General features: G+C 40.0%; 1 protein-coding gene across 2 annotated transcripts in view; it reads right to left on the reverse strand.

The window, feature by feature from the left end:
* Window positions 1-5,668: 5,668 nt before the first annotated feature.
* Window positions 5,669-16,369, reverse strand: part of Zbtb37 (zinc finger and BTB domain containing 37) — an 11,090-nt gene continuing 389 nt past the window's right edge. The window contains exons 2-5 of one of the 2 annotated variants that reach the window (XM_013015600.1): window positions 16,060-16,252; window positions 13,665-14,621; window positions 11,793-11,892; window positions 5,669-6,772 (exon numbers count right to left, since the gene is read on the reverse strand). In XM_013015600.1, coding sequence (XP_012871054.1) covers window positions 6,284-6,772; window positions 11,793-11,892; window positions 13,665-14,587 — 1,512 coding nt within the window. In that variant the 5' untranslated portion in view covers window positions 14,588-14,621; window positions 16,060-16,252 and the 3' untranslated portion in view covers window positions 5,669-6,283. Of the gene's footprint in view, window positions 6,773-11,792; window positions 11,893-13,664; window positions 14,625-16,059; window positions 16,253-16,369 lie in introns of both variants that reach the window. The other variant, XM_013015601.1, reaches the window with a different exon arrangement.

The following is a 16,369-nucleotide window of genomic DNA, read 5'->3' on the forward strand; positions in this document are numbered from 1 at the left end:
GTATAAATGCTCTAAGACAAGGCAGACTTCACATAGGCAAATGTGAAAGTTCTTAGATGAGGATTACCTGTTGTTTATAGCATATATCCTAGTCACCTCGGCCTGTAATTCCAGCTACTCAGGAGGCTGAGATCTGAGGACTGAAGTTTGAAGCAAGCCTGGGCTGGAGACTTTCATCTCTAATTAACCACCAAACAAACATACAAAACCAAACAAACTGGAAGTAGAACTGTGGCTCAAGTTGTAGAGTGCTAGCCTGAAGCACAAATGGTCTGGGATAATGCCCAGGTCCTAAGTTCAAACTCAGAAGAAACAAAACAGAGTTTATAGCCTATAGAGCTTACTAATATTCAATTATAAAGTAATTTTAGGAATGAAGAGGTGCCTGGGAAACGTTATTCACTCACTTTGTCTATGTTGATAGGATCTGCAACAACATAAAAAACAATCAGCATGACCTAGAAAATTTATTTCCAGTAAATGTAACCTGGAAACACAGGCATTATTTCCAAATAGGGAGAATCACGTTCTCCTACTGCAAGGGTTTCTATTAACACCCTCACAGTTTCCATTTTCTTCCACATCTGTTATAAGCTATTTGAACACTAAGAGTGAACAGTCACAAAGAAAATAAGTAATGGTCCAATATATATTTAGAAGAATTATAGATAATAAGAGATGGAAAGATAAATCTAAGAAGATCGTGAAATCCTCATGTATTTCATTATGTTTGAAAACATCCAGAAGACAACAGGAAGATTTCACATGTGAAGAGGATGAATTTACTTGAGGAAATTGAAATGAAGACTTATATTACAAGGAAGAAGTGTAAGTTTCTAATCTAGAAAAACCGCAGTATTTTGGACAAGAATCACGATACCTATTCATAACAGAAATACTTTTTCTAAGTTTCTGTTTCCAAGTGGGAATAAAATCACTCTTGGTAGCCGGGCGCTGGTGGCAGTTCAAAGCCAGCCCGGGCAGGAGAGACCGTGAGACTCCTATCTCCAATAAACCACCAGAAAACCGGAAGTGGCGCTGTAGCTCAAGTGGTAGAGCACTCGCCTTGAGCTGAAGAGCTGAGGGACAGCGCCCAGGCCCAGAGTTCAAGCCCCACGACTGACAAAAAAAAAAAAAAAAAAATCATTCTTGGTATCACTGTGCAAACCAGTTCAAGGTGGCTCAAAGGCGTAGTGAAATTTACTTAAAAAATGTGAATTTGGGCTGGAGTATAGCTCAAGTGGTAGAATGTTTGCCTACCAAACGTGAGGCTCTGAGCTCAATTCCCAGTTCTGCAAATTAAACAAAACAAAAATAATTTTCACCATTATTCTATGTAAACAGGATGCCAATTTAATCTACATTATTATTCATGAGAATTACTTGTAAGAATTATCTCATTACAGACAACTACCATCCTAAACCTTAACCTATTTGTACCTCTAAGGCAAAGACAAATGAAATGCCCATTCTAAATTCCCTTTAAGCAATGGAAATCGTGAAAAAAGAAAAAATAAAGTTTAGAAGGGTCTAAGAAAACGGTAGCAACTTCTTTCAAGGCAGTGATTCATGTATGAAAGTATGAATTAAAAACCTTAACCTAACTATTATAAAGGCTAAATACCAGGAGTAACAAGTTGAGAGGTAAATCCTCCAAATTTAATCTAGAAGATATAAAACTTTTTCTAAGAAATTTCAACAGTAAATACATTTTCAAGCTCTGCAGGGCATGAACTCAACTTTATCATTAGAGTACAAAGAAACCATAAACAGTACCTAAATGAGGGCTATAATGTACTCAGTGGTAGAGTACTTGCCTAATATGCTTAAGCACATGGGTTCAATCGCCAGCACCAATCCTATCCCCAAAAGCCCCAAACAAAACACACCTAAACTAATAGGTGTTTCTATATATATATATACACACACACACATATATATACGCACATATACAGATATATACGTATATATACATATACATGTGTATACACATGTATATGTATATGCATATGTATATACTTGCGGTGGCCTTTAGATTTGACTTAGGGGCTATGGTTTGCTGAACTCTGATCTAACTCATAAGCCTTAAGAACATACTTTGGTAAGAGAGAATTTTTAAAACTGTAATTTACCTGACAATTTGTCGTCCCTTTTTTTAAATCTCACCTATCAAAATATTTCAATTTTTAAACTCCCATGTGGCATAAGAGATACATTTTCAAAGACTAATTCTTTCAACAAATAAGTATACAGATAATGGGAAGAATATATGAGGAAGAGAAAACAAAACATGCTTTTTTATCTGAACAAAGGAAAATTCAAAGGTTTTCAGCATTTTTGTGACTTTACACTGTGACTCAAATGACTGCTATCTTAGCTCAATTCAATTGCCTTTCCATTATTCATTACTTTCATTTCTTTGAATTAGATCTAATCAGAAACATAGTTTTTACCAGTTAAATGAAAAACAATTAGTGTCAAGTAACAGCTAAAAATGTGAAATTTATCTCTGACTAGAGAATACTCAGCTATTAAAAATGAAGGTTGGGAAGTAGAAGTGTGTGGCTCAAGTGGTAGGGTACCATCCTTGAGCAAAAAAGCTAAGTAAGAGCACAAGGCCCTGAGTTCAAGCTCCAGTACAGACACAAACAAAACAAAACAAAAACAAGAATGAAATTCTGGATTTTACTCTTCTACCAAACAACTTCCAAACCAAAGCCAGACTTCAGATTGTATAACTGGAGTAGTAGACATGACATGGAAAGCCCTATTTTGGTGGCAGACGTACAAGAAACTGGAAACTCGCATTAAGAAGAAAAAGAAAAAGAAAAAACCATAAGAAAACTTTCCTTAATTGCTCTCTTTTTTCCAATCTCTATTCTTTACAAATGAACTCATTTTCATGTAGTCAAGATTAAACTCTTTAGTACAATAAGGTGTTATGGGGGTAATTTGCAACTTATGCATACACACAAAAATCAACTCAATCCAGAGGTAAATATGGTTCTGGTAAGAAGAGAGTAAGTCACTAGAAAGAGTCTTTCTGCCTAAGTACAGTGCATTGTCTATTAATGCTGTATTTTTATACTGGTATCACAATTCAGAGTGAATAAAGGTGTATTTAGAATAATAAGAGATTAATAGGTTGCCATCTCTCTTCTTTTGTAGAGAATACTGGATAGCTCTGCTATTATGTGTGACTCAATACAGTTCCAGTGTTAGCAGTTTCATGTCATTAAGGTAATGATGACCTAGCCCTCATTGCTAATGCAGTTCCCCTTACCAGGTGACACGTACAAGTTAAGATCTAGTAAGGAATTTTCTGCATCCGTTCGCGTCTATTTAGTATATCCTTCAGAGGTATTCTCCATGTACACATACCAATATGATGTACATAGAACATTACAAACTCCTTTGACCTACAGTGATGTTAGCTAAGAACTAGAACAATGTCACAGTGAACTTGGATAAGAATCCTGGATAGCCTCTTTAATAATCTCCTGTAAGTAAAACAGGGAAATTAGTTTCAGAAACTTGGTTGAAAATATAGCCTGGCTTGTACTTTCATGAATTTCATGACTCCGGCGAGGCCAATTGAGAGGAGAGAACCAGCCAACAGGATGTGTGGTCCTAGATGACGGAAGCACCCGTTCACAGTATCAATACAGTACAAACCAACTACAGGTGAATGCAGAGGGAAGGGAGCCCACCAAACAGGCGTAAGGTTTCCACATGAACCTGACAGTCCCTACTTCATGGAAGATGTCTGTCACTTAGCCTGGATGGAGTGTTGATAAATGCTGCAAAGTTTCTCTTTATAAAAATTACTGCACTTCGCCATTACAGCTTGGTAATAGTTTAAAAAGCTCTATTTTCTCCTATGTAATCTAAGACACTAACAAAACAATGAAGACTGCTGTGACAAACATACATGTCAAAAGAATAGTGGACTTAAATTTTTTTTAGGTAGGCTTAAAAGCTCCATCTAAAGAATCATCTTCTGTACTTCTCAGCTCCTTGCCTATTTAGTAATGGCAAAGTCTGTTCACTGAAAGCCTTGATTCCCCACTGAAAAGTTTCCCTAAGCATTTCAGTCAAATTTCAACTCTGCTTTTTTCTATGTCACAAAGCACAGCCAATTCCTAAGATAAATCAAGGAGACAGTTTTCATCCAGTCATGTTGTTACCCAACTCACAGCAGGAAGTCCCAGTCCATGCCTCCTAATGACAGAATACAGCTTTAAAGCTACAGTTAAGAATAGGTTCTTATCAAATGGTAGCATTACATTCCTCCAAAAGATGCATTTCTATACTTGACCAGAAGAGAAAACTTTTCTTTAGTGATAAGAGTGCAGCTGTGTATATATATGTATATATATATATATATATGTGTGTGTGTATATATGTGTATATATACACACACACACACACACACACACACAATTCTCAGATTGCTTAAAGCTACCCTTTGCATTCTAATTTAACACTAAAGTGTCATTCTGTTCTAGCTATCTTTCCTCATATCACAAAGCATTCTCAAGAAAGAAGCACACAGACTAACATTCTCACACGTGGCTCACCAGAGCAGGGATGACTGGCCCCTCCCAAACCTCTTTTACAATCATCTACGCCTCCATACCAAAACAATCCATAAGCCATTAAATATTTAAGTATTACACAGAATCCATCAAGAGAAGATAGAGATTTGTTTTCTCTCTTCTGTTTGCACTGGAGGATGCAGGCAACCGTCTGCCTGTAACCCTCATTATTCCTCCTCCTCCCTGCATGCAAGACACAGCAGCTAAAGCTGTGCGTGTTTGGTAAGTTCTTTCTCTTAGTGCTGGAATAAGAATCTCAGAGAAACTCAGAATTACTAAAAAAGGTCCCTTGAAGTTTTAAAAATCTTAGGAATGATTAAGTAACCAAACCTGATCAAAATTGATCCCGTGATCATTTATTGCAACACAGTTGTGCATGATGTCTTCTGATAAGTGCCCTGTAGTGTATTATTTAAAAAAAAAAAAAACAAAGCTCTTGGAGTCACCATCAATTTGCTGATGGCTGGTTTATGAATTCTCATGTTTGTAGACCCGAGACATAGACTTAAGTGAGGTTCTTCATTGGACTAAAAATATAAACTAACATAGAAAGAAATGAAACTGTGGTTGCAGTAAGAAGAGTTTGAATTCTTTACCTATGATATTGCAGAAAAAAATGTGTTTCAAACTTCATATAAAAGTTATCAAATATGGAGACCAGTGGCTTTAAAAATGTAATCCAGGCTTATTTCACTGAAAAGTGACGTTTCTGATGTGCAATATTGCTGTTCTGTGAAACTAGGAGCCACAGGAGGCTGGATGAAACTTTGGTAGTCAGCCTAACAGGTTTATTCACTCTGGACTAGAGCCATTCCCTTGAAACTCAAGGATGCATATAGATATAACTTCATAAATAGCAGTCAGGCAGTTGCAACAGGCTCTGTGCTACTCTGTATCAAACATAAAAACCAGTTCCTTTTTTGCTCCTCTTTTCCTTAGCACAACAATCAAGCCCCCAAATGTAGCAGTACCTACTGCAAATACCTTGCTGCTCCATTTCACTTCTACATGCCTAAAGTGCTTCCGGTGATGCTGCCCATTAGAATACTGCTCCAAGATGGCTTATGACGTGAAGCAATCAGGCAAAGTATTAGATGCCTAGTTAGGGCAAAGATAATGTCTAACCTTTCAGAACAGTAAGAACCACCAATCTTCATTCACTTTGTTCTTCTGAAATGTGAAGATGCAAGTGTGGCAGGGAAGGGAAAAGGAGGCATTCCTCCTCACTATCATGACTACCTTCTCTCTCTCTTTGTTGGTTGCTTTAGATGGCCAAGGCTCCTGTTCCATTTTTTTTTTTTTTTTAAAGATCTGGGCAGTAACAGCCACCAAGATGATATGGATTGAAGTACAGTGTTCAAACATGAAGGGTAGATAAATGATCATTGATCAGTTTTGTTTAAAAAAGGTATTTTTTTCTTATAAAGTTAACAAACCAAGGCTGTTGATCCCTGAATTAGAAAGTTGATTTGCTCAATTATTTTCCAAAGTGTGGTGTGGGAATGAGGCGGGTAGAGCTTTTAGTGCTTTTGTGTACTGCCGATCCTCTAGTTTGGCAACATCTTGGAAGCAATCTTCTGGTCTCATGATGTGGCATTTTGTGAAGCTAAGTACCAGTCCATGGCCCTGATATGGGCTGCGTACAGCCCAAGGGGAAGAGGGTCTGCCCCTTCCCCCTCACTGTTTCAATCTGGCCCAGTAGTGGACACAGAACCCTGGGCAGTTTCCCCAGGAGCAACTGTCTCTTCCTGTGAAGGTGACTCTTCTTCACCTTGTCCTCGAGATGTGACAGTCGTCTCAGGAGAGATGCTGTGCGGCCCCTCCAGCGGTATACAGCCAGGGTGGTTTTTGCGAAAGTGCTGATTCAGGATTGCCTGGAAGGGGAAGCTTTTGCCACAGACATGACAGTGAAAGGGCTTGTTGCCTGTGTGCTTTCGGATGTGATACTCTAGCTGATCTTTCCTAGTGTACTTCTTGCCACACATACGGCAGACGAATGGTGTGATCCCCATGTGTAAGCGCATGTGACGGTCCAGACTCCCTTTTTGGTTGAAAGATTTGGCACAATAGATGCAGGTAAGACGGGGGTTGTACCGGAACCACCGCTCGGATACTTCCTGCTCTCGGAGATATTCTACATAGCCACTTACTCCCATCATTGCTGACTCTTCTACCTGAAAAATGAGCAAGAATGAACCTGGATCATTAAACACACATGTTAAGAGCAATCAAATCCACTTTTACTTGTTACCAGCTACATGTGTGTGAGCATGCGTGTATGTGTATGTGTGCGCATGTGAGCATGTGTGTATATATGTAATACTAGGGATGGAATCCAGGGCCTTTCACGTGCTAGCCAAGTTTGACACCAATGAGCTATATTCCCAGACTTTACATTCTTACTTCTAATGGAAAGACCAACAGAAAATAACAAAAAAGCATATTAACATTAAAACTTAAGAAAAACCTGAAGACATTACCCTATTGACACAAAATGGGAGCAAAATATTTAATTTCTGGCTAACAAACCAGATGCTTATTAAATCTATGCTGATTGTATTATTTTACATGAAAAGGAGAATCTGAACTCAACTGAATCACACCTTGAATCCTAGTCTTATAATTACAAACCAGATAATGAAGTGCTTGGATGGTGATGGGCCAAAAGAATTTTTTGTGATGACTGCAATGTTCTATAATCTGTACTAGTCAGCATGAAAGCTACCAGCAATATGTGGTTATTGTACATTTGTATATGGCTAATGCAACTAAGGAAGTGAGATTTTAGTTATTTCAATTAATTAAAGTATCAACTCAAATAGCCACATGATATATAGCTATTATATCAACTAGCAGATAGTTACAGAAATAGATAACGGCAAGTACAATATAAATGACATTTATGAGCCAAGTTCTGGTGCTTACATCTATAGTATTCACTGATGAGGCTGAGATTTCAGGATCACAGTTCAGAGACAGCCAGGGTAGACAAATCCTTAAGACCCTATCTTCAACTAACCAGCAAAAAACTAGAACTGAAAGCATGGTTCAAGTAGTAGAGCACGAGCCATGAGCAGAAAATGCTGAGCCTGAGGCCCTGAATTCAAGCCACAGTACCAGCACACATAGGAAAAAAAATGACAGGTGCTGGGAATGTGGCTTAATGGTACAATGCTAGCCTTGCATGCATGAACCCCTGGGTTTGATTCCTCACTACAACATACACAGAAAAGGTTGGAAGTGGTGCTGTGGCTCAAGTGGTAGAGTGCTAGTCTTGAGCAAAAGCAGCTCAGGGACAGTGCCCAGGCCCTAAGTTCAAGCCCCAGGACCAGCAAAAATAAATAAATAAATAAAAATATTTAAAGAAATCAAGGCTGACTTGCAGTTAACTAGAGAAAGATTAATGTAGTTAGCAATTTACTTTGTGTCCTTTTAATTTCTAAATATGTGTTTTGCCTACTTTCTCACATGCTAGCTGGCAGTGTTTATCAGCATTTCAAAAAAAAAAAAGGAGTTCTCAACAAGTTTGGGAAGCAGGATGTGAAGTTTAGGGTTGCACAGTGAGACTAAGGTTTAAGACATGACTGGTTTTATATAGAACACTTCTTTTGTGTCATTCCCCTGTATCATTAAAATAGAAGTCACATAAAGGATGAAGGATTTCCTCACTAAAAAAATCTTAGGTCACCAAGGCCAAAGCAGTCAATATTATTATTATTATTTTGTTGGTGGTGGTTGTGGGGCCTGACCTCGGCCTAGGCGCTGTCCCTCAGCTCTTCAGCTCTAGGCTAGCGCTCTACCACTTGAGACACAGCGCCACTTCTCTCTCTCTCTCTGCATGTATGTGATTATACCGATCTATCTCTATTTGGGGGGGGCGGTGTTGGTCCTGGGGCTTGAACTCAGGGCCTGGATGTTACCACTTGGGTCATAGCTTTACTTCCAGCTTTTTTGGTAGTTAACTGGAAAAAAAGAGTCTGACGGACTTTCTTTCCTGGGCTGGCTTCTTAACCTTGTTTCTCAGATCTCAGCCTCATGATTAGCTAGGATTACAGGCATGAGCTACTGGAGCTCAGGTCCTTGAAAAATATACTTTCTAAAAATGGTATTTCTTTTCTTTAGAGGCAGGGTCTCATTACATTGCCCAGTTGGCCTCAAACCCTTACGTTCAAGCTCTCCTTTTGCCGCAGCTGTCTGTGTAACCTGAGAGAACGACTCATGAACCAATTCACCCAGCTACTTGGAAATATTGAATGAATGCATAATACTACTACCTAGCAATGAAGATGCTGAAACTTGGATTCAAATCTGAGTTCTGTTGTTTATGTAACCATGGGCAAGTTTTGACTGTATCCCTTTATTTTCTCATCTAAAAATTGAATATAACAACAACATCCTCACATATTGCTCTGAATACTGAATGATTAACGCAATGAAGTACTGCAGATTAATAACTATTAGCTATTAGTATTAAGCATAACAAAAATCGTACACACACACATATATATATATTATACAACGCATATGTATAACATACTTATATGTGAATATTTTATGCCATTTCCTCCCCGTTTGATAATACCTGGCCAACTTCAAATTTGTTTTCTCTATGGCTTTGAGGGCATATTTCCCTAAAACAATTTCCAAACTTTAAGGAAAGTATTGTCACACCAATATTGTCCACATGCAGCAAGTACCATATTTTAGTAATCACTGATGAACTATGATCATAAAAATTACACACTAGGGGCTGGGAAGGTGCGCTAACCCTGAGGCGAAGAGCTGAGGGCCAGCGCCCAGGCCCAGCGTTCAGGCCCCACAACCAACAAAAATAAAAATTAAAACACACACACACACACACACACACACACACACTATCAATCTCATTTTAAAAATTACTACAGTAAAATTACAAAAAATAAAAATAAAAAATGGCTGTCTCCTGGTTTTCTCTGTCTCCAAAGGTGGATCATTTCACTCTTTTTTTTTTTTTTTTTTTTGCCGGTCATGGGGCCTGAACTCTGGGTCTGGGCGCTGTCCCTCAGCTCTTTAGCTCAAGGCTAGGACTCTACCACTTGAGCCACTGGGCTACTTCTGGCTTTTTCTGCTGATGTGGTGCTGAGGAATGGAACCCAGGGCCTCATGCATGCAAGGCAAGCACTCTACCGCTGAGCCACCTTCCCAGCCCCTTATTCCACTCTTATGTGGTAATTTCTTGTTAGATTGTAGGCACAGATGCACAGTCCACATTGCCAGGATGCCAAGAATTCAATCAGTGCTTAGCTTAGTAACTATTACTTAATAAATAGTACTATATAATGGATAAATTCCATACATATGAATAAGTTCCATATTTTCTAGGTCATACTTAACATGGACTTCAAAGCCATCCCTTTAATTTTTCTTTCTTGTTAGTTGTGGGGTTGAACTCAGGGCTTGGATGCTGTCCCTGAGCTTTTTCACTCAAGGCCACTTTGAGTCACAGAGCTACTTCCACTTTTCTGGTGGTTAATTGGAGATAAGAGTCTTTCCTGCTTGGACTGGCTAGGAATCCCCACCCTCCGATTGAAGACTCCAGTGTAGCTAGGATTACAGGTGTGAGCCACTGGCACCCGGCTCCTCACTCTATAATTATTAACAAAGACTCAAATTGAAAGGGCCTCAAAAATCATCCTATTTAGCAGCACGAGGCATAGCTCAAGTGGTAGAGATCCAGCCTCCTTAGCACAAGGCTCAGAGTTCAAACCCTAGTACAGCCACATAAATTTTAAAAATCATCCTAATTAGTGTATTAATTTTAGTTAAAACTTTCCAAGACTGGAGATTTCAGTTTTTACTACCAAACTGGGGATTTCACATGAAATAAGTCTGTATTTAGTAAATGCAGCACTCTTTGTCTAAGTATTCTCTATGATATTTGCATAATGACAAAATAAACCATTTTTGTACTTATAAGTAAAATTCCCATTAAGACACAGAGGTACATAGAAGGTTAGAAAATATTGTCTCTGCTTTCAAGATTTCAATGTAACAGGAAACATAAAAAAGAATACAAATAAGAGTAACTTAGATGAGTTACGGCAAAATTAGGAAAAGTGAGAGGCTGGTGATTCAATTCAGTGGAAAAATGCTTGCCTCAGCAGCGTGAGCCATGGATTGATCCCCAACACCAGGAGGAAAAGAAAAAATTCTATTGCACTGTGTATAATGGCTATAATGATTTAAGAAGGGAAGATCAAAGAACACTGGCTTAAACAGAAATAGGAATTAGGCATTGAGTAGATCCAGGAAGAACGAGGAATCTGAGATTCAAAACAAAGAGAAAAATAATTTGATGGATTGTTACATAGAGAAAATTTACCTGCTTGAGAGAGTGAAAGCTGATGAGTAGAGGAAAAGTTGAATTAGAAAGATTGTAACCTACATGGCTAATCAAGTATTTTTACCTTTCATGTGAAAGAGTCAGAAAAATAAAAGACACATGCACACAAAATACACATTCACAAAAATGTCTAATTTACAAATATATAATACTGGATATAAATTAGTAACTCTACGAATATACATAGTACATATGCACATATGCGCGCGTGCACAAGTGTACACACGCATGCGCACACACACACTCATGCACACAAAACTAGAACGTAGTCTCGCACGTGCACACACACACTCACTCACACACATACACACACACACAAAACCAGAAGGTAGTCTAAGTCCTAAGTCATCTCCAGGTAGTATTTAGGGGTTAATTTAGAGGTCTCTATGATGAAAACAGAGTTGCATAATATTTTTTTTTCTACTTCCGAAACTCTTCTAGGATGTTCATGGGTATAGAAGAAAAGTAATCATTCTATTTAGGAGGTGGAAATTGGGAGCTCTGAAGTTTGATGATAGCTGAGCAAAATATTAGCTGGGCATGTGGCACACCTTGGTAATCTTAGCTGTAGGGTAGGCGTGAATGGGATCATGATCCAGGCTGGCATGGGAAAAAACCTTCTTCAACACATAACTAAAATAACACAAAAAATGTGGCTCCAGTGGTAGAGCACCTGCCAAGCAAGTTCAAGGCTTTGTGTTCAAACCCCAATATTACAGTATTTTTTGATACAGCTTCCCTTTCTTAGTATATCTGATCATATACATAGTGAAATTCCTTCAACAAATACAACAGTTTCAACAACGACATACCTGGGAGCTGGGTTGCTTAGGCTCATCCATTCTCCCAGGAGATTCACTTCTGGCTCTGTGTCTCTCAGTCATGGGAACAACACTGCCGGACGGGCTAAATCTGTTAGAAAAGGCGCATAAAAGGGACTAACTTCTATTAGTCCAAACAACTTGAAAAATGGTGCTGTTTCCCCACTTTATCTTATAACTAAGGTGGGAGGATCAAACCAAGCAACAGTAATGGGGAACTAGTGTTTTACAGAATCAGTATAAGGGCTGATTTAAAGGCAAGAAAAGTTTATCCTAATAAATTTTAAAACATACAAAATGACATAGCAATAGCCCATATGAGAAGGTATAGCTACAGCTAAATATAAGCTATCCACCTAAGTTCTGGGAAAAGGGTGAAAGAACAAATGAAAACGGGGTCTCTAATTTGGTTCCTTCTGTGCACCTATTGGATTTTTGGTTGTTCTTTCCCTCTATATCCAGCCTCCGGCTAGACATAGATCATGGAGATGAAGAATCTTTGCCTTTACCTGGTACGACTTCCAATACAGTACTTAACACAGGAAGTCAAACAGTTCTGTGCTCAAGAATATTTGAATAACTAATGGCACTTAATGGATATTCAAATCAAGACCACCTGAGTGGCTACTTTATACTACTGCTATCTGTTAACAAATGGTTTCTCAAGATCCCCTGTAAACTGAAGTAATAGCTTCTTTACTTCTCATTCTTTTTTTTTAATGTTTTTTTTTATTGTGAAAATACTGTACAGAGGGGTTACAATCACATGGGCAAGGTAATCAGTACATTTCTTATCAAGCATTGTTGCCTCCTCCTTTGTTTCCCCTACCATCCCTTACCTCCCATCTCCACAACTACATCCCTCGCCCCCCATTCTTCAGTTCTCATTAAGGTCAATCCTGGGGCTTAAACTCAAGGCTAACTGTACAACTTAAGCCACAGCTCCACTTCCAGCTTTTTTTTTGGTAGTTAATTGGAGATAAAGGTCTCAAAAACTTTCCTGTCCAGACTGGTTTCAAACCACTATTCTTGGATCTCAGTCTTCTGAGTAGCTAGGAATACAGGCATGAGTCAGTGTCACTCAGCCTTCAATCTCTTTTTAAGGGAAAAGAACAGGGAGGGGACTGGAGTTATGACTCAAGTAGTAGAGTGCCCGCCCAGCAATTGCAAGGCCGTAATTCCCAGTACTACCAAAAAACCCGAAACAAAACGATATTACCAATGTGTTAGTAATATTTCTATCAATTGATGTAGATTAAAACTTGTCCTATTTTCCCCAAGAAGAAAAATTATAACAAACTCAATATTATTAGAAAGACAGGCAACTAGCAGTGGGGGAAAAAAAGAGGACAGTGGAAGCAGCAGCTACCCACGAAAGAAAACAGGAAAGACAGCACTAAAGAACACTGGAAGACATCAGAAAGGTTTTCCCTGTAAATGACCAATCACTGATAGGGATATTTCCTCTAATTTGGCAGGTGTGGCCAAGTAAAACGGAGCGACTCCCCGAAGACGCCCTCTGTGTGTAAGAACACACCAAAGGCAGGGCGGTGCGGCTCCAGGCTGACGATCAGCTCCCAGTCTAGAATGGTAAGGAAGCCCTGGCAGTCACTGATGTTAGCGTGACTGCACATGCTATTCTGATTCTTGGGAGTGTCTAACTTTACCAGAGTTCTCACACTATAGTGAATACTTCAGGATTAGGAGCTTCTTGCTGAAAAAAAAAAAAAAAAAGAATGCAAGTTTGGGGGCATACTTCAAGTTTCCCCAATGTTCACTTATTTTGGCTAAGATCAGGTAAAGCCGATCATCAGTAATGATGTCAGCATGGCAGCTGTTAGACAGAGGAACCATGCAACTCACCTGTCAACTTCACTGCTTGTGGGCCTAGCCACCTTGGCTCCTGAAGACCCTAGGGTGTAACTGTCCTGTCCTACGGAGCCGTGGCCCGTGGTGTCAATCACCATGGCTGTGACCTCCTCGGCGCTACTCCCGTCTTCTCCAGAAGGCTGATTCTCAGGCCCCAGCCATTCCTCTAGATTTTCCGTCTTGATGTGCACCGCTCCAAGAACCCTCACTTCATCATCGCTTGGGCCGCCCCGGTCTGCCACTCCCGTCTCCACATACCACTGTCCTGCTCGGTTGATACGAAGAATGGGCTCCCGGCTCTCTACATCAGAACTCTGCTCAATTATCTGAGGGCTGGTAGATTCCTCAGGGGGACTTAATTCTCGGATATCCAGCACAGCACTAACCTGTCCTCGGCGGTTTCCCTTTTGGGTATTATGTCGTGGGCTAAGTGAGCGGTTTAAATTTGGCGTGACTCTGTGAGACTCTGGAGGTCTCTCTTGATGCTTTGTCCTAGTTTGGCTTAATTCTGCTTCCACCTCAGCCACATTGATTTTGAAATGAATGCCCTCCAGGATTTGTGTACACTTATCTATAATATGCTGCATCTGCAGAAAACTAGCAGCTGTTAGGTAACTGATGATATCAGCCAGTTGCAGGCATATCCGCCCTGTGTAACAGAAAGAAAGGAGCTGTTCAAAAACAGTAGGGTTCTTGATGACAGAAATGGAGACAGTACTCATCTCATTCAAGGACATGTGGTCCCGGAAATAGGGGGAGCTGGCAGCCAGTACTACTTTGTGAGCCCGGAAAGCTTGTCCTTGTACATTGACCACAATATCACAGAGGCGGCCCTGCATGCGCAGCTGGTTTAGATGGCTCAGGACAGAATTGCTGAAGTCAGGGATCTCCAATTGTATGTTCCCACTTTTCTCCATGGTCGTGCCTGAAGGAACAGGCAGGCATTCAACCCTGCTGAAAGAAGAAATGATGTTCTCATTAACAACCTTACTCTCCTGATACTTTCTAAAATATAGTCTGGTAAACATCCTAAAGCTTTGAGCATGGAGTACAGCTCATGCCTGTGATAGCAGGGCTCTGGAGACCGAGGCAGGAGAGCCATGAGTTTTAGGCCAACTTGGGTATGGTAGCAAGACTCTGTCTCCAAAAAAAAACAACTTTAAAATCTTGAAGTACAAAGACATACCTTATGTTTAGATATAAAAGAGTCACTCACAGATTATTTTTAATCTAGATTTTACAGCAAAATACAGTGAAAAGAAAAAAAAGCTAACACCAGACTGCTAAACAATTAAGCTATATATATATATATATATATTTTTTTTTTTTTCTTGTCAGTTGTGGGGCTTGACTCAGGGACTCAGCACTGTCCCTGAGCTCTTTTGCTCAAAGGCTAGCACTCTACCACTTGGAGCCACAGCACCACTCTGCTGTTCTGATGGTTAATTAGAGGGAAGTCTCATGGATTTTCCTGCCCAGGTTGGCTTTGAACCTTGATCCTCAGATCTCAGCCTCCTGAGTAGCTAGGATTACAGGCATGAGCCACCAGCGGCCCAGCTTATATTTTTCTTACTAATAAAGTATAGAACAAGGTTCAACAAAAGGGATGGTGAGGTATTAATCATACAGTAGCTGCAGGCTAAATATAAAAATTCCTTGACAACTTTTCTATGAAGGAGAAGAGAAAGTTTCTTGAGTACATGCAATTATATACAGATGAATGGACTAGATATTACTACATGCAGCATGAGTTACATTTATTACTTTATAAAGTGATTAATATCCCACATGAATGTAGGCCAGTATTTTAAAGCTTACCAGAGTTCCCACAAAAAGCTTTGGGATATGGGACTCTGAGGCAAACTCTAGGTTAGGAAAAATTCCACCACTCTTGTCAAGACTCAATCAAGATGCAGAGAACTTCTATCCTCCAAGGCTGGCATTCTAGATGTGTGCTGGCACATCTCACTTGATGAACCTTTAATTACCTTTAACTAAAAACAAAAAAAAAAAAGAAAAGAAAGAACGATGCAATAACTTGAAGCCCAGTTCTCAGAAAAGAGTAAGTAAATCTGCTCTATCCAAATTCGAAGTTGGGGAATTTCACGGTGGTGATCATGTATTGATTTGGAAAGTTCCCTGGAGCTGGTAGACACAAATGCATTTACAAGCATGGTCCAAACTTAAAAAGACTGCCGTGGTTACCAATCTAGTTTGTATAAATCCCAAGAGGACGGCAAGGCTTTCACTGCCACGGGCTTCTCTAAGTTTAGATCGCAGAGTGACCTTGAGGAATTCATCGGGGACCAGTACACACGGGGTTCCCGCCTTGGCGATCAATAGGGAAGTGCAACTACTCCTTTCAAGAACTAACTTTAGCCAATCTGACCTTTTTCCAAAGCGTTATTGTTTGTTTTGGAACTTTTACTCCCGTAAGAGGCTCGGTCGACGCCATCAGGAATTCGGATGAGTTTATTTTGGAGCCTTTTTTGTTTGTTTGTTTGCTCTGTCCGGCAATTCCCCAGTGAGGAGGAGGCCCGGGAGGACAGTCTTTCTCTAGCGTCGGCCCTGGAGGGGTGAAGCTGGAAGAGGGAGAACGGGGAACGGATGGGTGTGGACGTGGGGAGAGGGGTGCTCGCTCGGCGGGGCGGGAGCCCGGGAGGCGCGGGGAGCCCGGAGCGCGGCCCGCAGCCGCCCGC

This window comes from Dipodomys ordii, unplaced genomic scaffold, assembly GCF_000151885.1.
Source record: "Dipodomys ordii isolate 6190 unplaced genomic scaffold, Dord_2.0 Scaffold27, whole genome shotgun sequence".
Classification (NCBI taxonomy): Eukaryota; Metazoa; Chordata; class Mammalia; order Rodentia; family Heteromyidae; genus Dipodomys; species Dipodomys ordii.